The following is a 27,048-nucleotide window of genomic DNA, read 5'->3' as shown; positions in this document are numbered from 1 at the left end:
ATAAATAATTGGAATCAGAAAAATCATAAATATTAAAAAAGCTATAAACACAACAATTATTATTGCTAAATAATGAAATTCTTTAGAAAAGGAAGGAACCCTTCTATGTATAAAATGGCGAATTTTGAGTATAAGCAATCGGTAATAGTTTCGTTATGCTTGAAGTTAAAAAATTTTTTACAAATGCTTTCTTATTTCATGGGGAAACGTTTGCAAGTGAAGTAAATTTTTTTGCGGGCTGTAGTTTTTTTATTTTATTACGAAACGTAATGAACTATATGTTTGTACTTGAGATTATGATACAGTATTGTATATAAATAAAGTCGATATCTTACAAAGACCGCTTAAGTTTTATGCATACAGTCTTCCGTAACTTTGTACACGTTTATATCAAGTTACATATAGCAGAGTTGACGTGTAGTTTTAGGCTCGTACATGCAAGTACAGTCTCTTAAAACTGGCATTCACATATACAAGATTCAGTAATAACGCTCTAGAAAATCAACGACAATATCTGTACAAAGTGCTCTGTACATCTAGGAGGAAAGCAATATTATACAAAAGAAAAATGAAGTCATAGTCAACCTTATATCGCGAATAATAAATCTATGGATTCGTTATCCATACTGAAACACTCGTTTCAAGAGGTACTTAAGACTTTTTTTCTTCCTCCTTGTTTTTCTAATTTAATTACACTCAAAATAAAAACTTTTACTAGGGTAACTGCATAAGACTCGTAATGCTTCGTATCTCGTTAGTTTATATTACATTATTTACATTAGGCAAGTCCTGCGTTATCACCATTCTTCTTTTTCATAATTTTTTTTAGCTTTTCATGCTTTTTATATTTTATAAGAATATAGTTTCATATAGAAAACTAAGTCTTTTTCGCAACTATCAATATTTTTATATCTCCTGGCATATATCGCAAAGTCTTACGGAAAAACGTGACATTATACTTAATTAAAAGACTGTTTCTAGTACGTCGGTGCCAGGCAGACGAAAATAATGTCACGCGTTACAGTTGAACACAGTTTCTAGTTTCCTTTAAAATGTGTGCACAATACCGCAAGAATGTCCTTTTCCTACTTTTTTTTAATTTTTTTTTTCTTATAGAATATAACGCCCAGGTAACCAAGTTCCGGCAGTTTTTGTTTCACGCATTCAGCCCACAATATTAAACTCAAGCACAGTCGTAGCGGCATAAGAGCAAATATAACCAAGTGCAACACGCATGTGATCCGTCAATAAAATTACGTTCCGAGAACTTTTGGTTACTTGGCCACGCTCGGTAAAATGAATAGAATAGTTCTACAGCAATCATCAAAAATAATTAATGGCGCACGTTCATCAAGGGAAAACGGGGAGAACCTACATGAACGATGCTTTCTTCACGTACTAAGAAACTAAAAAAAGACGTTCGTTTACCGATTCAAATGCTTAGTACAAAAATCTCACGTCGATCGAGAAATGTATGTAAAACGCTTATCGATTTAGTATGATATCGGACTGTACCAGTATTGCTATAGATATTTACCCTCGGATGGACTATCCGAGTTAGTTGATCCTTGAAAGAATAAGATTACGCAGGAACACGCAGTACGCTTCATCACCGCACACAATCACCTGGGCCACGGGTCGTGATGTTCATGCTCATGTTCTTTTTACGCTTCATCGCATGCAGTCTCGAACCTGGGCTCTGATTACCGCCATTGTTATTATTATTATTACTAATATGATGATTGTTTTTCGTTTTACCATGTCCACCTGTGTGATTGTTTATGCCGCGTGTGTAGTCTCCCCGCGTAATATGATGGTTTACTGAAAATATGGACAAGGGTCATTACAATCAAGAACTTGGACGTGGCTCTTGCATACGCGGAACATAATTACGATTCGGTTCAATATATACCGTGTGAAGTTGGTTTATATGGCTTTTTGTACGTGAGATGACCATGAGATTGCTGATTGTTATATAAATGCCTGTCTTTGTTTTTCTCCTCACCCTTTTCTCCTGTGTTGGGCGAGTTTCCTCTACTGCACTCAGATTCCTGCAACGCAATCAATTCCGAATGTAAGAAAACATTTATCGAAACTCTCGAAAAAGTAAAGATGGAAAAACGCTAATTACCGATTCACTCGCAGGAGCTGAAAGTGTGGACGCATCTGAACCAGTCGAGCTGGACAGCGAATCTGCTTCTGGTGCAGGGAATGTTTCTTTAATCCATTTTCGGTAATCTATTACTTCGTCCGTTACTCTTATGATTCTTCCCAATATACTGAAAATGCATTTCGCAAGTTATGAAGATGAAGAAACCCCAAAGGCGTACATGACCATTAAACACATGTCTTATATCTCACCTGACTTTATTTGCATCATTGACTAGAATATTGAGAGGATTGACTGCTTGTGAAAGTACATAGTAAGCCCAGTCGAAAGCATCTTTTACATACAAAGCACCATAACTACTTCGGCCAATATCGTTGCCTGGCGTCAGTGGATCTTCTATACATAATAAAGACGGTCTGTGTCCATCGATCATCTCTCTTTGAACCTGGAATATAATTGGATTAGTATAGTCGCGCATATAACGAGGGTTGTTAAACTTGAGAAAGTTGAGAATCTACCTCTTCTTTTGATATGTAAGTACCACCACCTTTCACACGAATGCCAGTCTTGACATAATTGAATTTCCTACCATACAACTCCAAAAATTCTATTAGCAATACTCCTAAATTAACATCTGGACTGCTGATATTATTTCTAGGATGCAACTGAGGAAAGTAAAATGAGTTTAGCAAAATCGACAGATCATTGTGAATGAAGGAAAACTTGAGTGCCTAACAATGGCTCACCTGTAGAAAGCTTATAGTCATGAGAATTAAACTATACGAAGAGATACCACCAGTGAACACTTCATTGAGATCTCTTTGCAATAAAAACTGCTTGAGTACCATAACCAGCTTTTCAAGAGCAGGATACTGCCTTTTGAAAGTCTTGATTAATTCCGCAGATTTCACACCGTTGTTCATATTAAAACTAATGTCCACCTTGATCTCAGTCTCTCTATCTGTGAGCTTGACAATAGGAACTGATGCCCTATCTAATACTTTAACAGAAGATGGCTCAACAATGTTTTGATCAATTAGTGCTCGTTCAAGTGTGTGCAGTGGCAGGTTTGTCCACATGCCTATCACAACTAGATCAATATCACTGAAAAAATTAAATTTTTATTGATGGTTAACTAGCAATCCTCACAAAGACTCTGACTTTATGGTGAGAGATAGTGTACCTTGTGGGTAGGTATAATCCTGTGCGAAAGCTCCCAAATATCTCCACCTTTGAGTCCGGCCAGAGATCATATATGACATTCTCTATTCTCTTGATGACCTTCACTCGCAGAAGGTGCTCCTCATTCGTAGGACACATGTAAGTGAAGAAGTCTTCAATTTCCTCGTGCAATCTGCAAAGAGACAACAATTAGCTGGAGCTAGGGGACATTAATCAGTCAGCGGGTAAAGCGGCCACAACAAATACGCAGACACGCACACGAACACACACGGGTTCAGCTCGTCGCGGGGAGAAAAGGTGCGGTAACAAGTGTGGCAGAAGCGAGCCATGTGACATCCCTAACCTCACATTCTAGCACACAGAGCGCGCGCGATTATTGCGAATATAATAGCTCAAGCACACGAAGACAGACGGAACATGACGATCAATGCTCGGAAGCGACAAAAAGCTCTCACCCAAGGACACCCCTGGAGTAGTGCTTGCCGGGTATTCTCCAGGGACAGCCCCCGAAGACGCCGACGAGGGCCTCGTAGTTGTAATTCATGCCGTAGGTGCTTGCGCGGTTGTCGTTTTTCCTCCTGGACGGGTTGTAGTAGCTGTTGTTGGTGTTGCTGTTGACACGTGTGTTGTTGCGCTCGTCGGGCCGCTGGTTGCTGTTGAGCGTCGTCGGGGCCTCGAGAGGCAGGAAGTCCTGGGACGAGCTGTTCTTCGAGTTCATGACTGTGCTACCGCCGCCCTGCTGTTGCTGCTGCTGGATGGACAGCATAAGGAAGAGAAAAGCGACGTAAGTATGTGAGTAGAGAATAGGTAGAGCGCCGCCGAGGTGCTGCTGCTGCTGCTGCTACTACTACTGCTGCCGATGATTCTTGTCAGCAGTAGGCGGCGTTATCGCTTGGAGTTTGGTTTGGAGAGCGAGCGGACTGCGTGACAGGAAGGGAAGTCTTTGCTGCTGCTGCTGCTGCTGCTGCTGCTGCTGCTGTAGTAGCAGAGAAGAAAACGCGCGGGAAAGAGAGAGAGGAATGGATATCGTTGTAGGCAGAGGAAAGAAAGACGGAGAATGCGAGATAGCTACCTATAGCTTGTAGTAGTAGTAGCAGTAAGTACTGTAGAGATAGGCATAGGAATTGGGAAGAAAATCATGAACAGCAAACTCACCAGGCTCGCGTTGTTGTCGTGCTTGAGACTGAGGGTGTCGAGGTCCCTTCCGGTCTCCCAGATGTGCAACCACAAGTCCTTGGCGGGACCGTACTGCTCGGGCTGATACCAACCGATCTTCGGATCCATTAAACCCCTCGGGTGCGCGCGAGGCTGAGGTCACCGCCGTCGTCGTCGTCTTCTACGAGAGACTCAGCTCGCACACACAATAACCCACCAGAGAGATGCCTCTGATTACAGCTACTGCTGCTCCTGCTACTGCTGCTGCTGGCTGTTCTAGTCTCTCCCTCTCTCGCTAGTCCCCCGCGACCCTCTGCTGCACACAGCACACACACACACACGGACACTTTACACACGCGCACGCACCTCCCTCCTTCCCCTCTCGCGCTCGCTTCGAGATATATAGGCTATAGAAGAGACGACGGGGGAAAATAAAAGAGAAAGCTGACCAAGCTTCAGCACCGATCTTCCTCCCCTCCGCGCGCGCTTGCGAACTTTTCTCTCTGGCGCGCTGAGACGTCCCAGAGAGCGAGGTATCACTAGGCCTGTGCGAGCAACTGACGCTCTCTTTCTCTCTCTCTCTCTCTCTCTCGTCTCTCGTGCGGTACACACTACACACTGATGCCCTTCTCTCTCTCTCTCCCTCTCCCGCCTGCAGCCTATGTATCGTCACTATGTAGCCGACTGACTGCTGATGCCTCTTCGCGCACTATTCGCCGTCTCCTGGTGTATACCTATTGTACATATGCTATACACGCGGTGTACACACTGTCTATATACCCGCGCGTATGCCTGTATTAGCAAGGAGTACACCTACACATCACCGAGCGAGATGGACAAGCTACAGAATGCGAGCGAAAGGGAGAATAGAAGCGCCGCCAGCGGGTGTACTTATATTGTATAGTTTGTAGAAAGGCGCACACACGCCGGTCTTTTCGCTATGTAAGTAATTGTCTATCTGTGTTTCCCCGTGCGCCGCGAGCGCAGCACTACCACGGACCGACGCGTAACGAAAATCGCGTTGCGGTTGGTAGTTCGGCGTAGATGGCGCGGCGGAAAGGAAACTGCTAGAGAATGCCAGAGAGAGAGAGAGAGAGAGAGAGAGAGAGAGAGCAATAATATCGCGCGCCCATTGGGCGTCGCCGGGAAACTTTGATTTCGTCTGTTTGTTTTTGTTTGGGGCACGACGGTTGATGTATACACACATAATATATATGTTTCAGAATTCCTTGAACGGGATCAGATCGCGTTCTGGCTGATTAAAACGAATATTTTATCTTTACGAGGAAGTGTCGCGTTCGCCGTTATTCCGATACTATAATATATCTCTTCTGTTGTTCGCTTGGTCTGTCTCAACTATAAAGGACAAAACAGCCCTTTGTTTTTGAACAAGTTTTTTAGAAAAGAATCACGATTTAAAATCACACGGTGTAACGGTTAAACGCGACGCAGAAGTAGCGTCATGTGATTTCCATTTGGAGGGAAATCCTTCGTCAACGGAAAACGCTCTCTCTTTCTCTCTCTCCTCGAACAATGTATAAATCGATATCTCCCTCCCTCGCGGGCCACCGGTGGATAATCCGAACGCCTGAATTACCAACGAGAGAATCGTCAAAAAGGGCGTCCGCGGCCCTGCGGTCTGCATCATTAATTCTCCTCTTCCCCTACCAACCATAAATGCCTAACTTAATCTTCTCATCTTGCGCACACAAGCCTGCATTATAACAAATATGCACCGGTGGTGTCGTCGTCTCAGTCCGACTGGAGAATCCGTCGAAAACGAGTGAGTCGAAAGAGGAGCAAAGCCGGCCGGTGCAGCGCTTGGAAAATTTGCGCATAATTATGTGAATGGACGGCGCGCACTCCGTTTCGGAGCAAAGTAGCGAGGACGATGCCGTCAAGAGGAAGCTGATCACCGGGAGCGGTGTCAGCGCAATGAGCGCTTGGAAGCTTGTGCAGAGGAGATGCTACGATCTTCTGTCCCACCGGTACTCGCTGCTCATCGTGCTGGTTGCACTTACGTGCGTCTTCGTCGGGGTTGTGCATTTCGGCGAGGTTAGTTCGAAAGTTTGTTTTTGTCCTTAAGACTTGACTAATCATTTTGAGAGTGATAACGAGGTGTATATTTTTGCAGGTGTGGATAGCATGGAGCAAGGAGAAATACAAGGCCGTTTTTCATTCCTTCAACGACAACATTCTAGGCATATCATTCCAGAAGCAGCTCTGCCAGCATGTACCCATAGACGTGGTGTACACCTGGGTCAATGGATCGGATCCACAGTTCCTTGATAATTTGAAGAAGTACGTGCCGGTGACCAATGCAAACAGCGCTGCTTCCAGGTTTAGTGATAAAGATGAGCTGAGATACTCTCTGAGGTCCTTGGAAATGTATGCTCCATGGGTGAGGAAAGTGTACATAGTTACTAATGGACAAATTCCAAGTTGGCTGGATATGGACAATCCAAGGGTATCTCTCATATCACACGAAGACATATTCACTAATTTAAGCCACCTGCCAACCTTTTCCAGTCCAGCCATAGAAAGTCATATACATCGGTATGAATGAAAATCTATTCCAAATTAAACTTCTTGGGGATGCAGTCAATACTAGATTGTCAATTTTATTTCAGAATACCTGGTCTGTCAAACAAATTTCTTTACTTTAATGATGATGTGATGCTCGGTGCTGCAGTTTGGCCTGAAGATTTTATAACTTGGGCTTATGGACAAAAAGTATATTTAGCTTGGTCAGTTCCCGACTGCTCAGATGTCTGTCCATGGGCATGGGTTCAGGATGGAGCTTGTGATCCCACTTGCAATACAACACTGTGTGAATTTGATGGTACATATCTTATTGCAATTTTAATGAAAGTCCAAGTTTATAATTCGTTTCTAAACAATATTTCAAATTTTTTTACAGGGGGTGACTGTGATGCTTCTGCTATTGACACAACAGAGAGAGAATTCAATGAGGGTGAGAATGACTATCCATACGGGTTTTTGCAAGAATCTCGCGGCGAGGCAAATCAAGCTGAAAGACTGCTGGATGCTCTTAAACTAAAGAAAAAATTGGAATCTCACAAAGACGCGAACAATTCTGAATTGATCGCTATTCGCTCTTTGCTCTTCCATCACGAATCTCTTGAAGATAATCTAAGAAATTTAGTTGTAAATAGTAACAGAATAGAAGACGACTCTGATATTTTTCCTAAATTTGATAGAGATGACGAAAAAATGAGTAGAGTAGTTTACAACGTAGACGAGAAGATTCCCACGACTCAGTCACCTAACATATCTCGTGGCGTTAGCAAACGTTCAGCGCCTAAATTATTCGTTAACGATGACATTATCAATTTGGTACACGTTAACAATACTGCAAAGAATAGTAAACTGGTGTACGCGGGTCGTCAGAAGAAGAAGAGTAGAAATCTTGATACATACGCTGAATCGTTGCTGTATGTAAATAAAATTTATAACAAAGCGTACGGCTTGGAACGTCGTAGAGTACCTGCTCACATGCCGCACTTGTTGGATCGCACTATTATCACAGAGATGCAAGAAAAGTTTGAAAGTGAATTCGATAAGACCTCGAGTCATCGTCTCAGAGATTCCGAAGATATGCAGTTTGCGTTTTCTTATTTTTATTTTGTGCTTAGTGAGAAGCGCTCCGTATCGGCCGAAGAAATATTTGATGCTTTCGATACGGATAAATCTCAGTAAGTTCAGCACACCTGACAAATTTCATATCTAAACATTGATTGTATTGATTTTAATTAAAAACTTTTCTGTAGAACGTGGTCTGATAGAGAAATTAGAACTTTGCTATCAAGAATGTATCCATTACCACTTGACTACAGTTTAGTTGTTGATTTCGGAAACGCAATACACAATTGTTCTCGACGAATAGATTTAAGTGGCATCACTACACTGCCACCACCACCTGGCGAAAGATATTTAGATTCCACTTTGGTATGCTATATTATTGATTTTGATTAGCTAATTATTATTATAGTATATGTATTCACTAAATAAATTTTAATTTTGAATATGTAGCCTATCGTCACCCGTGAACTAATTTTAAGATGCGACACAGTTGTCAACAGAATACGCTCAAAATTCGGTCGACTTGATAAGTATCCGCACAAAATAATTGAAGCCGGGAAGGATGAAATTTTTGAAATGCTGACGAGTAACGTGTCGACTACAGTGAGATTATTGGATGAGATTCGGAGTGATCCAAAGTAGGTATCTATTTTAAAAGATCCAGCAGAAATTATTTTACAATCAAGTGTTTCAATAACAGTTCGCTTCTTTTCCAGAAAGTTTATATGTCTCAACGACGACATGGATCCACTTCGCCGCTCCGAGAACGATTTGGTCCGAGCTCTCCTCAGTGACTTCTACCGCTCTCTATATCCCATAAGAAGTAGTTTCGAACTTCCTGCCCAGTACCGAAATCGCTTTACCCATCGGCACGAACTACTAGAGTGGCGAGCGAATCGCGCCAGAGCCAGAAACGTGATGCTGTTGCTGATAGTTCTCATGCTCGGTCTAACTCTCTACCACGCGTTTCGCCACAAGATGCGGAGGTTCTGCCCGATTCGAACACTGCCGACTCTGCTCGTCTAACATCAAGCATCATTCGGTCAATACCAAAATTAATACTTCGTCGTAATCTAGTCAAATTATCAAGGTGTTGTAAATATAATCGAGTCAATGAATGTGCGTGACAAAAAGGTGTAAAGAAGCGTGTACATAAAGTGAAGGAAGAGATTGTCTTTATTGAACTGATCGAACAGAGAACAAGATATAGCTTTACAATATCACAATCTAATTTTCGCGAAAACTACGTGATATAAGAATAACTATTTAGCATGACAACTGTGGAACAACGTTTTCTTTCGCACCAAGATTGTTACATGTACAATTCCAAGATTTTTATTAAACCTTTTTCTGTAAAAGTGTACCAACGACGTATTGCGTGGTTTATTTATCGACCAGCAGGTCATCGCTCGATCGAGACTTATTCGCGCAGCAATTGCTACCCTCGAGCGGTGGACAATTGATATGCCGGATGTTTCTCGGACCGACCATTCCGCCCTGCCTCCTTGCGCACTCGCTCATCCAGATAGCCACTGTAGCTACCTCTTCTGCCAGAAGTCGACGTCCTATGCCTTTAAGCAATTCATTCAACTTATAATTTGTACTAAAATTTTCATTAATTTAACTTTGTTTTCTAACAACCTGGAACATCGGGATAGTTTCTAGCCGACTCGCTGCTTTTATCACTGGATTTCTGGATATTTTCGGAGGCGACTGTTCCCTCACTTGACTTTTTCGATTTGATCGAGGATGACTCAATTGCTTGAGTCTCCTTCTTCGTTATGCTCTCAGTGACCGGTACTTCCTCTTTTCTCGTTCCCGAATCCCCTGAGCCTTTGCTTCTCGAGGACTCCGTAGGATCGATCGATCGGAAGCTCGCTTGACCCTCGTGTCGGAAACTTGACTCTGTCTCTTCTCCAAAACTTTGCATCGCTAAGACAAGGGATTGTTTTATATTATTAATGCTTTGAAAATTAAAGTTAAACATATAACGAGATTTCAAAACATTTATCTTTACACATTATGACGGGCTCGCTCGCAGCGGACTGCACATCGTCCCTAGTAAGAGACTCGAGTTCAAGGTCGATATCAGCTTCAGTATCCTGACTGGCTAGGGAAACCGGACCAGCCATGGCTTCCGGAGCACCAACACTGGCAGGTGCTTGAGCTTCAGACGAGGGAGTCGTCTCGGAGCAGAGACACAAGTCTTCGAAACTGCCTCTTTCAGCTCCGTCGCACCTTAGACTCGCTAGGTACCTGTGATTAAAATTTGTTCAGCTATTACATTTTTTTACATTAAAGTAAAATAATAATAATAATAATAATAATAAATCGATTTTTTTCGTCTTTACAGAATATGTTCTACAACGAGGATCGTACCCGTAAATCTCCATAAACAATCCAACGGGAATCATCGCCGATCCTCCATCGGGCTCATGAGTGAACAACTCGCAGATCGTGATCATGGTCTCGGTGAGGCTTCGCGTGAGGAGGCCCACGGCGATCGAGAGGAACTTTTTGATTTGGCATTTGTTGCGGAACTTGCCGATAAGGATGATCAGGTCCGAGTCCCGACGATCCAGGCACAGGTAGTCCCATCGTTCCAGTATCGATTGCAGTGGAAGAACTTTGTTGTAATCGGCTGTTGATCGAGGAAAGAAGGGAAAGTTTGTAGTCGAGACTGATCGATGCACTAGGCGTATGGTTTATTAATTGAGCGTGCGCTTAAATACGATCGATTCGATGACTCCGTTATGACGAAAATACTTAACGCAGACATTGTTTAAAATCGATGTCCCGTTAATAATGGTATATAGAATTAGAAAAAGCATTCTCGTACTCAACAATTAACTCACCACCAAGTTGCCTCAGCAGAACCTTAAGGAACCCAAGTGTCAATCCGTAAGCGGTACAAGCCGGCGGATACTCAAGCCTGAGCTTCGTCGGTGGCTCTTCGCCGTTAGCCAACGCGTGAAAGTAGGCGCTGGACCACTTGAGCAGATCGTACGGCTGTGTCCTGATGGCCGATTTGCAGAACTGCTTGAGTATCATCGGCAGTTTCGGCGGCACGTTGATCTGCTCGATGCAGTAGTCCGTCTCGAGCAGCGGCATTTTTTCTACTTCCTCGAGGACTCGCGCCAATCGATTGCGCCGCGTAGTTTTATAACCTGGATTCTTGCTCTGCTCTCTTTGCGGTTGTTATTTGCATCGTGTCTGGCGACGACAATTCTACCTGTCTGTCGCCGTACCGCTGTACTTAGTATATATATATATATATGTATATATCATACGCGGTCTCGTGTGTTTGGGGGCTGCGCTGTAGCCTAGCAACCTCTTCGCGATTGCGCGCACAATGACGTATACATGCCGATTGTACGAGAGAGATAATGTACCTTCTATTGTTGTAGCGATGTCGCGATTTTTCTCGGGGGTGGGAATAGAGAACTGGGATCGATTGTCAAGTGTCGGCGTTCGACGCTGAGTGGAAGTTTCTATATGCTTCTGAGCACGCACGAGATATAGTTTTCACGAAAACTGATACGCAGAATCGCGCATGGTTAAAGTATAATTTGATAGAATATTTACATAGGTAAAGAGTATGAATAATGATTGGTGGTACTTGAGCTCAAAGACGATAATTAATTATGCAACTACTTTAGGTCGTAGAATTTATATTTTTTTTTACTAAATAAAACTATACAAAAACGCCGCACTTAACTCTTTTCTCGATTTTCAGTACGATCGCAGAACATCCAGCATCAAGATCATCGCGCACCTCTAACCTACTCAGCCTCTGCATCAGAGAGCCGGCGAGAAACAATCTATACATCACCACGCACTACGCATCAGCGCTCGAGGTTTAAATCTTCCCGCCAACGGCACGCCGCAGTCGGCGAACCAACAGACAATAACCGCGAATAGAGCCGCAGCGCGAGCAGTCCGCCAGCTAGCGCCACGTATCACGCTCGGAAGGAGTTTTCACGGCGCATGCACCGGGGGATAATCGCGCGCTGCCCCCGAGCCCAGAGTCGGGCGCTAGAGCTCCGTGTGTTCGGGTCGGTCTTCTTTCTTCTTCTTCTCCTCCCATTCTCTCTCTCTTTCTCTCTCTCTCTCTCTCACTCACTCTCCCACACCAGGCCGTGTGCGTGCTTCGAAAGGGATATAAAGAGCGAGCGCGCGGCAGGTACTCACGGGCATCGAAAGGAGGAACTCGCGCGTGTTGTACACGACGAAGTAGCTTAACAGCAGCAGCAGCAGTAGCAGCAGACACGATGGCACTTTTCCGAATCAGCAGCCGGCGATGCCTCGAGCTCCAGGTACGTCAGTCATCCCTCCTCCCTTCTCGCGAACATCGTTGTCGTCGCGTTATTGAAATTAATCAATCCGAGTGAGTATACGCGCACACGTTCTAGACCGCGCGCGCCAACCGTTCCACGTCTTCCGGTACGTCTGGTGCTGCACGCGTCGTGGCGTCTTCTTCCCTTTGTCTGCACTACATGTATGCGACTATGCTCCCTTATTTGGCTGCTCCAAATCCACCGACTCCACTTGCTCCGATTGTAGCCGAGCTCGGAAAATCACTTCGACTTTTCTCTCTCTCTCTCTCTCTCTCTCTCTCTCTCTCTCACACACCCTCGAGATGTGCAGTCGACGACCTCGGCCCTGTTATCGACCGCGGAAAATCTCTGCTCCAGGTCGCGCGCACGCGGTCGACCTCTTTTCCTCTCGTTTCCCACTGCAGCGAAGAAGTTTTTTTTATCTCTCGCTCCGTGAAAACGTACTCGCGCATACACGCGAGAGATGAAAATTCGCGAGGAATAAGGAAAAAGAAAGCGTCGTCGCGGTGGGGACGAGGTCAAGCCCGGGATAGGTACCTATCGTGCGTCTCTACTCCAATCCGCGTGCTCTCTCTCTCTCTCTCTCTCTCTCTCTCTCTCTCTCTCTCTCTCTCTCTCTCTCTCTCTCTCTCTGTCTATTGCCATTCGTACTTTTTTCCCATCCGCGTCGAATTTTCCGCACAATAGCTGACGCGGATCTGGAGTCGCTTCCGCGCACATCTGCAGCATTAAACGGTCCTTCGGAATCAGAGGTTTATCAAATCCGCGCGAGTAGTGCACAATGTCTGTACTCGTGCATATACTTACCTGCCGCGCGCGATTATGTAACGCCTGCATTCGAGCTTCTCGTAGGGGAAATCGCGCGTCTGTGCGATGTATCCTCTCTTCTCCCCGTATCCGATAATATATAGGTATTGCCTATGCGGTTTTCTCTCCTGCACATGGGGGAGAGAACGCGCGCTCGAGCGCTCTAAAGCCGGCATCTACCTTGCCGACTTGACGGGGGTGTGTGTGAGAGAGCGTGACTCTGCGCGAAATTTCGCCTTCTCCCTTTCCTTCCTTTCGCCGACCTCCGACACACTTATTTATCATTGATGCGTATATATACGTGTGTCCGAGCGTATATAGTTTTGCAGTGCGTGAAATTCGGCCGTCGACACGAGGTACGGAAGAAGCGGGACATGTGCGGGAGATAGATAGATAGATAGATAGATAGAGAGAGAGAGAGAGAGAGAGAGAGAGAGAGAGAGAGAGAGAGAGAGATAAACGATGATGGGTTGTTCGAAAAGAAGGCGAGGCGGTCGATAGACGCTCTCACAGCGACGATTGCGTAACCGCGAGGCGAAATAGAGAGCGGCGGTATGGCTCGCGTACTTATGTAGCTGTTCGATGCAAATTCGCGGTCAGCTGCTGGACGTCCCTAAAAGTGTGGCAGCTTTTTTTCTTATATCTTCCTCTTATTTTTAGCGCGTCTTCTTTACAAACATAGTATCTTCGAGAACGACTCAAAGTCCACGCAGACTGACGTTACAGCGCGAAATACATAATCGTATTATACCTTCGCTAAAAATGCCGAGACTCTGTCCCAGTTCTTTGTTGATGGGAGCGTGCGCACTGATTGATAAAACTACAAATAATGCAGTTTGCGTCATTGACACAGATCCGCAGCGAGAGAGAGAGAGAGAGAGAGAGAGAGAGAGAGAAGGAGAGACGTATACAGTGCTCTCGACGTGGTCAGTAAAATTTGGCAGTGAAACGGTTTTGCCAAAGTCACGGTAAATTAAATGTTCGACCTACACTGTCTATCGTATGTGTGTCTGTGCATATAGTTCGTTCTGAGATAATGCCTCGCGTTATCTGGGGAAAAAACGTCGGCGAGCTTTATTGCAGCAAAACTCACGCGGTATATATCTTTTTACCACGAGCTTCGGCAGCGCTGATTGAAATGTCTATTTGCAATTTTGGAAGCACCTGCACTGCTTCGATAGCTGTATTCGAATTTTCATTTACAATGCACATGTGCTATAAAATTATCTAATTTTACATAAGAGCTTCAAAACTATATTTCGGAGCACTTTTTTCTTAAAAAAATGATAAGGTTATCGAAGCTGCAAAATCTCAATTGGAAAAATTCTATTTCAACCGTTCATTGGTATGTACACCTGGTCTGGGGGCACGTAACGCGAGTAATGGACCCGCGCTTGCTTGCTCGGGATTTTGCAAGGTACCGCTAAATTTAGCGGGCGTTTCGAGGTCGGAAAACCAGAGTCTCTCGACACCTTGTAGGTGTATACGTGTGAGCGCGATGCACACACGACCGAGTCGACACTCGCGCTTGCGCGCACTCGTGATCCACATTACGACGAAGGCGAGCGTCTACACTTGCCCTACGGCAATGAGAGACAGAGCAGCGCAGGGTCGACCCGATCCAATTTCCCTGGCGATGCTCCACACGTTCGCCACCCCCTGGTTTAGCGCATACGCCTACATCATAACGAGATCGCGACCTATCGATCTAATTGGATTGATTACTGCGGTGTGGCGTATAACGTGTGTGTTATAAGCCAAAGAGATCGGCGGGACTCTTGACTTTATTGCGAAAATATTTTTCTTCGTCTCGCTGTGATTGCACGCTTCGTGTCAGCAGGGATGATTGAATTTGTATATTCATACAGAGGAGGCGAATGTTTTTGCTGAGTTTCCCCGAAAACGAACAAAAATCGACGATTCGTGTGTACGTATAACAAAGACGTTACGTAACAATTACATTCAATTGTGACGATCGATATAATGTCAAATATGCGGCTGTGTACGTGTATTCTAGATAGATGCTCGCTTACATAAGGTCACGATGCGCTTCTCTCGCGACAGTGTGTTAATCGTGTATACGGTAAATAATAACGTACAACGCAAATAAACGTATAGTAACCAGATCGCGTAAATACGTATACGTATATTATTTTAAAACGCGCCGGAGAGATACCTATGTTTAACTCGGGGCGTAAGCACCTTCGAGTTATTTTCGAGCGGAGATGGATTAAAAATACCTATCCAGTTTTTTGTCACAATGCAGCTGCCAAGCTATTTATTTTTGAATTCTAACGTTATAACTCTAACGCGCACGTGTCCATCGCGTCTCTGGAAATCCTGAAGCGATATATACATTACAAAGTCAGCGAAAAAAGGGAGAGAACGTTCTCCGCGCGCGAAAGAAAAGAAGCGAGTATGTACGCGACCTTGGATTATCTAACGGGACGCGTTCTCTCTCTCTCTCTCTCTCTCTCTCTCTCTCTCTCTCTCTCTCTCTCTCTCTTTCTCGACTATTTCAGAGCCCGCGACCGTTCCTTTATTATTAGTCTCGCGTGACCCGCTGCACACGCGATCGACTTCTAAAGAGGCTTCATGCTGGCTTGACCGGTGATGCACAATCCTTCCGGTTCGTTGAGTTGTTCCATCCACGGATACCACCGCCTTTCTCTTGATAGTTTCTGTTAGATACTTTTCGTCTATTATCGTCTAAGACGTGATAATTGAATATACGGCGTCTCTCGATGCATCGCGAGATAAGCCGACCTTACTCCAGAAATACATAAGCGAGTCTGCGCTGCTGATTATTCAGTCTCTTTTATCCAGTCTCGCTCGGGGTTATAATACCTGAGTATACTTGCGTAAAAAATTGGCCGATGAAATGAACGAAGTCGATGCGAAATTCGAATGCCGATCGATTAAACATCAATGAAATATCACCTATAAAACAATCCTTATCGCCTGCACACCAGGCGAACACGTACTGCAATATTAAACGCGTTTTATAGAAGCGTCATCCGAGCACAGAACGCGAATTCCATATCACAGCTCGGACGAGCAGCTGTGAATGCGTTAGGTCGAGTACTTATGCGTCGCACGCACAATCCGAGCCTTCGTTAAACGATCCGCTGCAGCAGGTTCTAAGATTACTGTACGTCTCCATCGCAGCCAATGGTTGACTGACATTTCTCAGGGCGGATTTTTCTGCTTCGCCAGTCGTGCGACAGTCTCGACTCGTTCGCTTCTCATCTCTGCGTATGCGATGATGTATCGCGGAAGATTTCTACGTGCTGACGTCGATCGTTAAATTCGATTCGAATTGCAGGTAAACGTTCGTACGTAACGAAGATAATAACGGAAGCAATTATGTATCCGGGGAAGAACAAACTTACGAGACTCTTCCATTTTGGTTACGCAACGGTTTTATATTCAAAGCTTCTAAAACGGCAACTTTTCCTGACAAAATATAACATTCAATGATTCCGAAATTCCCTCATACTTCACCCAGCGCACACAACACCTCTATATGTGAAAGCCTCACGTTGAGCATGCAAATCCGCGTTGATTCAATAAACCCACTCCCTCCAGCAGCAGCAGCAGCAGTAGCTACGGCGGCGGCGGCATGACTCTCGCGCGCTCGCGAGTGATCTCTCCCTCCGGTTCTCGTTATTGTATAGAGCCAAGAGCGTATGTATGAGCGAGCGAGCTAGACAGGCTGGAGATTGACCGCGCGTGCAAGATCAATGTCGATAGCCATTAGAAATGAATCAAGTGTGCGTAACGCGATAAAGCCAATGTAATCGCGGCGCTTCTCTCTCTCTCTCTCTCTCTCTCTCTCTCTCTCTCTCGCGCGCGCGCGTTATCGCCACCGCCGCACTTTTCGTGACTTTCGCCGACGATCGATCGATCGATTTGTTTATAGATCTGTCCCGATCGACGTGCCGTGAATTTATCGATCGTTCGCAGTGTGCGTACAGTCGTTGAATTTTTGTTTTGTCGCATGCACGTTGGTATAATGGAATATTGTTCATATTGTGTATACTGCTGATATAATTTATAAGTATTTCAATCTTATGAAAAAGGAGACTGGAAGATTTAGGTTTTCCCTGACAGCGGTAAATTCCATTGACGACTCGAGCTGAAGATTACCAAATGTGTGCGCGTGTATGATCGTGCGTAATCCTATTCAGACCGGTCCGCGCTTCTTTCCCTCTGGTTTTGCCACTTCGTGTGAATTACCTGCATTCGCTCAAGGAAAGCCGCGTAACTGCAATTAGAAATAATTGCGATACATTAATTTCTCTTATCACCGCTCGTTTATACTGTATTATCGAATCTTCGATAGACATCGAGGTCGTATTGACGTAAATTTACACGATGCCGATGATTCGGTAATTCACGTTCGCGAACAAACAGGAACTGTATATCACATATGAGACGTGCAGCTGCTTTTGTTTCCATTGACTGTAAATGCACACCATAAATCTCGACGAGTTATGGGAGCAGCTAACCCTTTGGATGAGGTGGACATGAGTAGTGTAGACGGTATTATAGAGAGAGAGAGAGAGAGAGAGAGAGAGAGAGAGAGAGAGAGAGAGAGGGCCGACGAGTCATCGAGTGTACAGCAGCAGTCGAGGCGGCTCACTCGATGACGGCGTGACGTCAAGAAATAAAAAAAGAGGGAACGATGAGCGATTACAGCCGACACGTGGTATCTGCGCGCAAAGCCGAATAAGCGCCCATTCACGGAACATTCGATGATGTTCCATGTTGCTGCGGACGTGTGTGCTTCTTCTCTCTAATGCCCGGTCTGTGTGCCGAGGAAGCACAAGTTGATATCTTCTTTTTCTCAACACAATTACTGTGTGTTAGCAAATGTTTTAAAATTAAATTCTGTTTTAACGTGGACAAGCTTTATCGATATCCCACGTGATCTAACGAGCTTGTTTTCAGTGTTGAAAATCCTTGGCAAAGCCATGTGGCACAAGAACTCGTCATAAGGGAAATGAAATTTCTCAGTATCAACGTACATGTTTAACCTTGAAATTCCGTAGTCTTAGAGCAATATAGAGCATATAAGTGTAACGAGCCATGGCACTCCCGCCGTAATAATTAACCGTATAAAGTATACTCTACGGCCGGGTGAATTTCCGCAAATCATTGTGTCGCACGTACATTCAACGCGTCTCGGACAGCGCCAGCCATGTTACACACACACACACGCGCGCGCGCGCGCGCAAACATACACACTTGCTCGTGTGATGTAATCGGGGGGCCCACCGTGTGCTCGCGCTATTTGACATTAAAACGTCGTACGATCTCGGAAATCCTCGCCTGTGAATGGACGCTTTTATTTTCTTTTCTATATTCGAGAGAGACAGAGAAATGTGACTGGAATATTGATAGGTCGAGTAATGCAAATGCGCATACAGAGGTATCATTGACCGGTGCAACGGCTCGATTCAGTGCTCTCATTATATGTTTAAAAATAAATTGATCATATGCGCAAGGAAATCATATCGTCGATTAGTTAATTTCGGGCTTTTTGAAATTTTTCTTACTTGCTGACAATCGTTCGTAATTTTTTTCATGTACATGCGCGAGAACTTTGATCTTGCGAGAACTGTTGGAAAAATGGACGGCAGCGTGCCTTGTATCGCGTCCAATTGATGTCTGGACGATAAGAGTACAAAGTAAGTGTGTTCGTGTGAAGATTTCAATCGATACGTCATACGCACGAGTATGATCTACGAGATAAACGAGACACGATCTGTCGTATCATTACTCTGGATCATTATACGTAGGTGACGCTTTTGATAAAGAAAAATTACTCGAGACCATGCATTGCTATACTGAATTAAAAGTACACTGCGAGTAAAACATCGCATTTATAATTGGCTCTACACTCGTTATACGAACTCAATTATGCGGTATCTCGCAAAACCAAAGATTAATCTCGACGACCGTGCATGACATTTAAGAAGAGAGTTCACGCCAAAATCTACTTCTTATAACTACCCGATAAACCACAAATTGGATAACAGCTATGCGCATCGTTATTGTCAAACTGTCTTCTCTTTCTCTCCGCGCAGACGTTCCCGCAAAAAAATCATTTCACAATATAATTCTTACACTCCCGTGTGTATTGTATAGCAAAATAGTATATTGTGTACCAAGGGCGTAAAGTGGGCTTTTTTAGGCCGAGTGTGGATGGCCTTTATTGCCCGCAAATTTTTTTTTTGTAATTTAAAAAAAAGTTGATTTTGATAAATTTGCATTATTTATTTATTTTATATAATGTTTGAACAAGACAAGAGCACGGTTGCCGTGTCAAAAAATAGTCACATCAGTCCCTCTTAACACGTACGAAAAAACGCGAAAATACGTCCGCGCGTTACATAAAATATGGTGTGCACCAAGGGCTAAGTGGGCTTTTTGGCCTCATGGACGAACACTCGACCTAAAAAAGCCCACTTTACGCCCTTGGTACACAATATACTATTTTTCCCCGCGATTCCAAATTCCGCTCGCGCTCGGTCAGATAATAACATAAACAGTGTGCTATTACAGGCATGGTGACTCTGGACGTATAATCTCGTTGTGCGTGCGTGGATTTATTCTAATTCTAATTCTAATTCTCTCTCTAAAATGAGTTGATGTGATTCGCGAGAGTATGGAAAACTGAATCGGAACGTGGGAGAGTTGTGCGTGCGATTGCAAATATAGTAATGGCGTATACTGTATGCGTATATAGAGAGTTTTATGAGTACAGGTGTGGTCGTTATTTTTTTTGTTTCACTGCAGTATCAATTCTTCTGGCGATTAAGCTTGCTTATTCCTCGAGCGATCGCTTTCTCGGTGTCTGTTACGAATTACGAAATCTCGCGCGCGCGCATATAATATACAGGTCGTGGAAAAAAGTAGCCGTTATCACACCAAGGCGCGCTCTTCAGCTCAGTCGGCAGAAAAAGCGCTAAAAGGCAAGCTCTCATTGTTACGTTTGTATGTACAAGAGAAAGATCCAAAGTCCTCTGCACCTCTGATACCGCGCATGCAGAGAGTCGCGTCTGTGCCGACGCCCGACGATAAATCTTCGCGAAAGCGACCTTCGGACTCGCTGCACACGCCTTTTTTTGCTTCTTTCTCTCTCTAGTCTCTCTCCTTCTCACACACACACACTGCAATGCCATACGTACCCAGCGCGCCTCGTACGTACGTGCATTATCTCATCGCGATAATTAATCGACGAGCCTTTTCCTTGGGCGTATAATGAATCTCGCTGTACATTTCCTGATGGACGTGCTCTGGCTCTGTCCCGGTTTCTCTCTCTCTCTCTCTCTCTCTCTCTCTCTCTCTCTCTCTCTCTCGCGATTCCACGATATACACATCGTCACGTTGTAATGATTCATTTTGTACTTTACGCGGCGGATCATAAAAATGCGCGCGCGCGCGCGTCTCTTCTTGAAGATGCAGGAGGTTTTCTATTAGGTTTCGAGATTATCTTGGGGTGATTTATACGAGGGATATGCGCGATATATGGAGGAAGACAAATGCGCGAGCGACAGCGAAATATCGGCAATGATGAACGCTGCGCATGATGTGCGGCAGACAGACGCGCGTATATATATATATATACAATTCGATTTTACGCAACGAATAGCGTAATTGGTTTATGCCGCATTCAATTTATTCATGCAGACTCTTATCTATATTGAAATATATGTGTATATATGTACAGAAATAGATGTATCGTTGACGGTGCTTGGATTCTTCTTTATCGAATACTGCGAGCCTGCAGCGTGTGCGTATTGGAAATGAGCAATGAAAATAGACGTTTGCTTTAACTGTCCTTTACCATAGCGAAGATACTTTACTTACAGTGCTTCTTACGCACTTTTCAATAACATCCTATTTTCTATATATAAGTTGCGTAACACCCCAATTTTCCACCTTCAACTCCACAGCACTCGATCATCTCCTAAAGTTCACACATATCATATCACGTCAGCTGATCGCTTCCGTATACGCGTACACCTTCCGACAGTAGCATCAGCAGCAGCAGCAGCTGCTCTTCTGCCGCCCCTTTTTTTACGTAATCCGCGCTCTAACACCAGGTTTTTTCACAGCCGCTCGCGCTCTGACACACGCCGCTCAATTGTTGATTCAAGGTCGTGACGGCGACGACGTCGACTCGTATGCACTCTCGAAAGCGATCGCGCATATATACATATAGCTGATAACGCGACGCTCTCTCGTGGTGTTCCCCCTGTGCGTGCGCGTTTATCGTGTCATCGCTATATGTTTTTTTTTGCGAGATGTGCAGAGAAGGGCGTCGATTTTTCGGAGAAACTCGAATATTGTTGGGGAGATAGTTCGTTTAGTAACGGAATACGACGAACAGCTGCGATCGTCATTAAGGTTCGTTCGAGTAACATTTCTCGGTATAATATATGACAGTAGAAGTTTCCTCTTGAATAGTCGCGATTTTTCCTCGACGGAAAAAGCTCATTCGAACAGGTTGCTCGGAAGAAAACTACATGACATGTAGACAGGTCCACAGAACGAGCACAAGGTGTGCGATAGCCTAGTATAGAGACAAAACGAGGGCAGAAAAACGCGCGACGCCGAGAGCTCAACGCGCATTCTAATTTCCCGAATACGTTATTCCTGTTGCTGTGTGCCGTATTCCGATCATTAGCCAAAATCGTACAATATCGTATACTAAAACAGAAAGTAAACCATAAATTACAATACGCTACACACGCGGTCTTATCTGTGTCGCGGCTTTATACGATTGAAAACCTTGAAAGTATACACTTTTTTCAGTAGGTCAGAAAAAAAGAAGCCTCGAAAATTCTTAAAAGAAATGCTACTTTCTTTCGCGAGAGCCCGCAGAAGAAGTCGACGAAATTCCCGTACTTAGTATGGCTCTAACGGAATTTTGAAGAAAAAAAATGAATTAAAAACTTAACATCCGTCAATAAGAGAAGCGCGTGAAAAAATATAGTATATACGAATGTTAATTAGTAGGCGCGTGTCTAATGAGAAATGCGTCGCTTGGTTTTACAGAAGCTGAACAGCATTGGAATCCGTGCGCTGTCCGACGGCTCGACCGACCTCAGGAAAGTCCTCGCCGATAAGATCCCCAAGGAGCAGGAGCGCATCAAGGCCTTCCGCAAGCAGCATGGAGCCACCAAAGTCGGCGAAGTCACCGTCGACATGGTGAGTCTGAACTATTTTCGTCTTAACAACTTAACACTTGGTTCTCTGTGTATAAGCGAACGATTTTAATTTATATTAATTTTCATTTTATCGCAAGTCTGTAGACAAATTTTTGATTTGTGTTTACATATCCATCACACAACTTTTCCACGAGCTTCCGAGCGCTGCACTGTAACACGTGTCAATCCAAACAAATCCTATCTCTCCCTCATAATTCCATCGCACCACACTCGCACTGATGTGTATACACGCAGTATCATCTCTCTCTCTCTCTCTCTCTCTCTCTCTCTCTCTCTCTCTCTCTCTCTCTCTCGCGCGCGCGCGGCACGTGTCGCCGAGTATGTATAGTCATTCACCTCTCCGATACAACTTATACACCGCAAGACTATATCATTTTCAACCAAATGAAAATTCCCGACTGCATTCATATCGCAGCTTATACTCTCAGCCATCTGCAGCGGAAAGGGAGACTTGCAACTCAGCACTTTGACTTCCCACGAAAGTAAAAGCGATCGAGTTTACACGAGTGGTCTATATAGCTGTGTATATATAGTGACACGCGTACGGGCGCGTGTTTTCAGCCGTCTGATAACGGAGCGCGCGTGCCAACCGTGTGATCGCGTCGGCTGCTCTGCGCCGACGGGGTCAGCAGCCCTATAATACTTACACGCATCAAGGCTTATCTGTCGCGCGATTTGGATTTTTATCTGTGACGGAGGGATCACTTTTTATTTTCTCCTCGTAGCTGTATATATACGTCTATAGACGCGCGCGGACCACGTGGTCGCGGCCTGAGAATACTGGGGGTCTTTTTTTTCGCGCGAGGAGATTGCGATAGCGGATTCGCTAATTGGATCCGGAATAGTTCGCCGGGCTCGTGCCGATTTCTAACACGCGTATAGACGATTTCGCATTATTCCGTAGTATGGGTAAATACGTTTTCGAGTTTTATTTCGAGACTTGCTGATGGCTATCGCGGGAAAGATTTTTACGAAAAAAACATTTTTGCGACACTCCGCCCCGCGCGCTCGAGATTCTGATTGCGTATTCTGACGCGATTGCACCTCTCGAGTTCCTATTTTTAGTCTCTCGCTCTGCGGAACAGCATTGCTCGCTTGTCAGAAAATCACGAGATGTAACAGCTGATGCGCTGCTTTGGAAACGATAATATAACGATGAAATTTGCAGATGTACGGTGGTATGCGCGGTATCAAAGGTCTGGTCTGGGAGCCCTCAGTACTGGACGCCGAGGAGGGCATCCGTTTCCGTGGCAAGTCAATCCCGGAGTGCCAAAAGCTCCTGCCCAAGGCTCCGGGTGGCGCCGAGCCTCTTCCCGAGGGTCTCTTCTGGCTGCTCATCACCGGGGACGTTCCCAACGACGCCCAGGTCAAGGCCATCTCCAAGGAGTGGGCCGCCCGTAGCTCCCTGCCCGCCCACGTGACCAAGGCCCTGAACGACCTGCCCAAGCACATCCACCCCATGACCCAGTTCTCCGCGGCCATCACGCTCCTCAACAGCGAGAGCGAGTTCGTCAAGGCCTACACCGGCGGAGTTCACAAGAGCAAGTACTGGGAGACCGTCTACGAGGACTCGATGAACCTCATTGCCAAGCTGCCCGTCATCGCCGCCACCATCTACAGGTATACTATAATATATGCAATATACATGTATGTTAGTCTGGATAACGAATGCATGGAAGACGTTGTGCGTTTGGCTATTTATGCAGAAATACGAGTTTTCTGTGGGTGGGAAGAAGCAACGTTCTTTCATAGCTACAACTTGTTCGGCTTATTGGATTGCACAATATGCGGAATACGCATATTGTGCATTAATTATAGTTATTCAAAGAAAGTGATTTGTAGACACGATTGTAAATTACTATAAATTAAGAACCGGCTTGATTAACTCGCAACAACTTATCGGTGTTGCGTGTCAACGACCCGTAGTTAAAAAAAAAGACCAATAACGTTATGTCCCTCCGTAGGAACGTCTACAAGGGTGGCAAGGGAATCGGCTCGGTCGACGCTGGCAAGGACTGGTCGTACAACTTCGCGACGATGTTGGGCTACGACAACCCCGAATTCATCGAGCTCATGCGTCTCTACCTCACCATTCACTCCGACCACGAGGGTGGCAACGTCTCCGCCCACACCACCCACTTGGTCGGCTCGGCCCTGTCCGACCCCTACCTGTCCTTCGCCGCCGGTATGAACGGTCTGGCCGGTCCTCTCCACGGTCTCGCCAACCAGGAGGTGCTCGTCTGGCTCGAGAAGCTTCGCAAGGCTGTCGGCGACAACCCCAGCGACGAGAAGCTCAAGGACTTCATCTGGAGCACTCTGAAGAGTGGACAGGTCGTTCCTGGATACGGACACGCCGTACTCAGGAAGACCGACCCCAGGTACACCTGCCAGCGGGAGTTCGCTCTCAAGCACTTGCCCGACGACAATCTATTCAAGGTGAGATAATAATTTATTCATTTTTTTTGTTCATATATAAAACAAAAGAACGATCTATATATGAAAAATCTCTCTTGATGAACGATACGCCTATAAAAAATATCGAGAAGTTTTATGGCTCGTGACGTCAGCTAGCTCTATTTATAAAATTTACCTCGACGAGGAAATTATATAACTGCATAGTTCGATAGGAAAAAACTATAAGTGACCAATTTCATTATCTGTCAACAGCTGGTGTCGCAAGTCTACAAGGTTGTACCTCCGATCCTCCTGGAGACCGGCAAGGTCAAGAACCCGTGGCCCAACGTAGACGCCCACTCTGGTGTTCTCCTCCAGTACTACGGCATGAAGGAGATGAACTACTACACCGTGTTGTTCGGCGTTTCGCGCGCCCTTGGTGTCTTGGCCAACCTTGTCTGGGCCCGTGCCCTTGGTCTGCCCATCGAGAGGCCCAAGTCTCTCAGCACCGATCTCCTCATGAAGGCCGTCAAGGCGGCTTAAGTCATCGACTCCCGCCCCATACCGCCAAGCCAACCATCTCCCCAAACTTGTGGCGAGTCGCTGCGCTGTGTTCCTTCGTCCCCGCAACGGACGGAATCGATCATCAGCCCTCGCTCTCCACACCTTAGTTCGAGAAAAGAAAATAACGTCACCCAATTAAACTGTTTAAGTCGACCGGCCAACAACTATACCCTCGTCTCATCATTGTTACGAGCACACGTTACACGCATGTACACGCAGCTATACCTGTAATTACACACATCCGGCATACGCGCGCGTCTGGTAAACTGCCAATACTGCCGGCGCTCGACGCGAATCACGAATTTCATTGGTAGAGTCGTAACGATAGTTGTCGCGTTGTACATGTACGAAACGGGTATTTGAAAAAATGAACAATCACTTTGGACTAGAGATGAAAAGCAGAAGACTTGTCTCAAAAGAAAAGCGCCTCGCGCCTTATCTTAATGCTCGTATATGTCGTGCAGCGCTTCTGTCATACGAGCAAGCATTATAATGTTGCTAAAGTTATTAACGAGTAGTCGAGATATGATACAGAGTAAGAACTTGGAATCGAGGTGTTGTTGTTGGTGTTGTACACTTATACACACACACGGACATACTGGAACCTGAAATGTAGTAAAATGACACAGCGCAAGTGCGCGAGTAATTAACGATTAAGTAGGGCAAGAAAAAACTCGAGTATTCTCTTGATAGGTCGACAACATTACATACAAAAATTTTTCTTCAGAAAGAACAGTGAGCTGGATCGGAGTGAATGAGCTATAACATAGCTGAGACGAAAGGATGCGAACGAGTGAGATTGTGAAAAAGCACGCGAGCGATATTCACGTTGAGAATTCAACATAAAAACAAGAATATAAAAGAAAAAATCATGGAAAAACGGATAGAACAAGCCACGAGTGTGTGCACCGCAGCGACGTCGTAGAATCAATTGTAGCGCGTCCGCGGATATCACTCGACCGGCAAGGAGGAAAGTGTAGACAAAAAATAACTGAAGAAAATGTTATGCCTAGACAATACGGTGTGACTAGTATTAGTCGAGCGACCCCTGTAACCGCGTCACACGATTTTAATTATATTCTAGAATCATAGGAATTTAAAACGAACTTTTACGAAACCACCGACGATTTAATTAACATTTTTATTTGTTAAAGAACTCGAACTCCCTCCAACTTAGAAGCAATATATTTACAACATGGCAACGTGGGGGTGGCGTAAACGTCGTTTTATGATCCACCATTTTGGTGCTGTTATTAGCAATATAGCGTCTGCCACGCTCTGTACGTTCGCCGTTGAAGAAGCTATTGCTCGTCGATTGAATCAATTTGTAATTTTCTTTTTATTAGTTTATTTTTCCGAGTAATTCTTTTACTTTTGGATATAATCATTGTAATCGCAATATTGGAGTACACCGTTCTTTTTTATTTCAATCTCTCCGACGATATATTATATGAATTTTATGTGTTTAACTGTAAATTATTATGATTTTGGAGATGGAGAATGACCGGTGGTAGATCCATCGATAATAAGTATGAATGCGTGTGTGCTAAGCTTTATTTATAATAAAAAAAGTCGAAAATAAATAGAAAAATGTTTCAATCGGTAAATCTCTGGTTTTTAATTATATGTATAATCCATATTCCCACTGTAATTT

At 44.8% G+C, this 27,048-nt stretch overlaps 4 protein-coding genes across 7 annotated transcripts; 2 read left to right on the top strand and 2 right to left on the bottom strand.

Moving 5' to 3' along the window:
- Positions 1 to 226: 226 nt before the first annotated feature.
- Positions 227 to 5,414, bottom strand: LOC100121195 (non-canonical poly(A) RNA polymerase protein Trf4-1). 3 transcript variants are annotated; one of them, XM_031929161.2, is made up of 10 exons: positions 4,448 to 5,414; positions 3,748 to 4,043; positions 3,294 to 3,464; positions 2,857 to 3,214; positions 2,629 to 2,775; positions 2,362 to 2,555; positions 2,132 to 2,279; positions 1,913 to 2,051; positions 1,759 to 1,821; positions 227 to 1,699 (listed from the first exon to the last, which is right to left on the bottom strand). In XM_031929161.2, the coding sequence occupies exons 1-10, from the start codon at positions 4,574 to 4,576 to the stop codon at positions 1,665 to 1,667; spliced, it is 1,680 nt and encodes a 559-aa protein (XP_031785021.1). In that variant the 5' UTR covers positions 4,577 to 5,414; the 3' UTR covers positions 227 to 1,664. The 3 variants fall into 3 exon arrangements, with proteins under 3 accessions (XP_031785021.1, XP_031785013.1, XP_031785019.1); XM_031929153.2 differs by having other exon boundaries at positions 227 to 1,821; XM_031929159.2 differs by having other exon boundaries at positions 227 to 1,821; positions 3,748 to 4,040.
- LOC100121219 (N-acetylglucosamine-1-phosphotransferase subunits alpha/beta) lies at positions 4,172 to 9,413 on the top strand. Its single transcript, XM_031929121.2, has 8 exons — positions 4,172 to 4,388; positions 6,161 to 6,502; positions 6,582 to 7,003; positions 7,078 to 7,289; positions 7,368 to 8,163; positions 8,239 to 8,416; positions 8,501 to 8,688; positions 8,767 to 9,413. The coding sequence occupies exons 2-8, from the start codon at positions 6,296 to 6,298 to the stop codon at positions 9,074 to 9,076; spliced, it is 2,313 nt and encodes a 770-aa protein (XP_031784981.1). The 5' UTR covers positions 4,172 to 4,388; positions 6,161 to 6,295; the 3' UTR covers positions 9,077 to 9,413.
- On the bottom strand, positions 9,209 to 12,855 carry LOC100121242. Its single transcript, XM_008211006.4, has 5 exons — positions 10,906 to 12,855; positions 10,430 to 10,691; positions 10,068 to 10,306; positions 9,692 to 9,982; positions 9,209 to 9,621 (listed from the first exon to the last, which is right to left on the bottom strand). The coding sequence occupies exons 1-5, from the start codon at positions 11,159 to 11,161 to the stop codon at positions 9,434 to 9,436; spliced, it is 1,236 nt and encodes a 411-aa protein (XP_008209228.1). The 5' UTR covers positions 11,162 to 12,855; the 3' UTR covers positions 9,209 to 9,433.
- Positions 12,050 to 27,001, top strand: LOC100120485 (probable citrate synthase 2, mitochondrial). 2 transcript variants are annotated; one of them, XM_031929183.2, is made up of 5 exons: positions 12,050 to 12,366; positions 22,264 to 22,416; positions 23,605 to 24,056; positions 24,401 to 24,872; positions 25,104 to 27,001. In XM_031929183.2, exons 1-5 carry the CDS (start codon positions 12,322 to 12,324, stop codon positions 25,371 to 25,373), a joined length of 1,392 nt encoding a protein of 463 aa, XP_031785043.1. In that variant the 5' UTR covers positions 12,050 to 12,321; the 3' UTR covers positions 25,374 to 27,001. The 2 variants fall into 2 exon arrangements, with proteins under 2 accessions (XP_031785043.1, XP_032454633.1); XM_032598742.1 differs by lacking the exon at positions 12,050 to 12,366 and adding an exon at positions 14,053 to 14,162.
- Positions 27,002 to 27,048: the final 47 nt, after the last annotated feature.

The sequence above is a fragment of the Nasonia vitripennis genome, chromosome 1 (genome assembly GCF_009193385.2).
Source record: "Nasonia vitripennis strain AsymCx chromosome 1, Nvit_psr_1.1, whole genome shotgun sequence".
Taxonomy (NCBI): Eukaryota; Metazoa; Arthropoda; class Insecta; order Hymenoptera; family Pteromalidae; genus Nasonia; species Nasonia vitripennis.
Note: the sequence above shows the minus strand (reverse complement) of the source record. Positions and strands in the feature narration are given on the sequence as shown.

Coding starts and splice junctions, on each gene's coding strand:
- LOC100121242 (XM_008211006.4), bottom strand. CDS start 11,161: ATGCCGCTGCTCGAGACGGACTACTGCATCGAGCAGATCAACGTGCCG. Junction 10,692..10,905: donor TCTGCTGAGGCAACTTGGTG/GTGAGTTAATTG, acceptor CTCGATCAACAG/CCGATTACAACAAAGTTCTT. Junction 10,307..10,429: donor TTGTTTATGGAGATTTACGG/GTACGATCCTCG, acceptor TTTTAATCACAG/GTACCTAGCGAGTCTAAGGT.
- LOC100121219 (XM_031929121.2), top strand. CDS start 6,296: ATGGACGGCGCGCACTCCGTTTCGGAGCAAAGTAGCGAGGACGATGCC. Junction 7,004..7,077: donor ATAGAAAGTCATATACATCG/GTATGAATGAAA, acceptor ATTTTATTTCAG/AATACCTGGTCTGTCAAACA. Junction 7,290..7,367: donor AACACTGTGTGAATTTGATG/GTACATATCTTA, acceptor ATTTTTTTACAG/GGGGTGACTGTGATGCTTCT.
- LOC100121195 (XM_031929153.2), bottom strand. CDS start 4,576: ATGGATCCGAAGATCGGTTGGTATCAGCCCGAGCAGTACGGTCCCGCC. Junction 2,052..2,131: donor CAGCTCCTGCGAGTGAATCG/GTAATTAGCGTT, acceptor ATTGCGTTGCAG/GAATCTGAGTGCAGTAGAGG. Junction 1,822..1,912: donor ATATAAACCAACTTCACACG/GTATATATTGAA, acceptor CCATATTTTCAG/TAAACCATCATATTACGCGG.
- LOC100120485 (XM_031929183.2), top strand. CDS start 12,322: ATGGCACTTTTCCGAATCAGCAGCCGGCGATGCCTCGAGCTCCAG. Junction 22,417..23,604: donor GCGAAGTCACCGTCGACATG/GTGAGTCTGAAC, acceptor TGAAATTTGCAG/ATGTACGGTGGTATGCGCGG. Junction 24,057..24,400: donor ATCGCCGCCACCATCTACAG/GTATACTATAAT, acceptor GTCCCTCCGTAG/GAACGTCTACAAGGGTGGCA.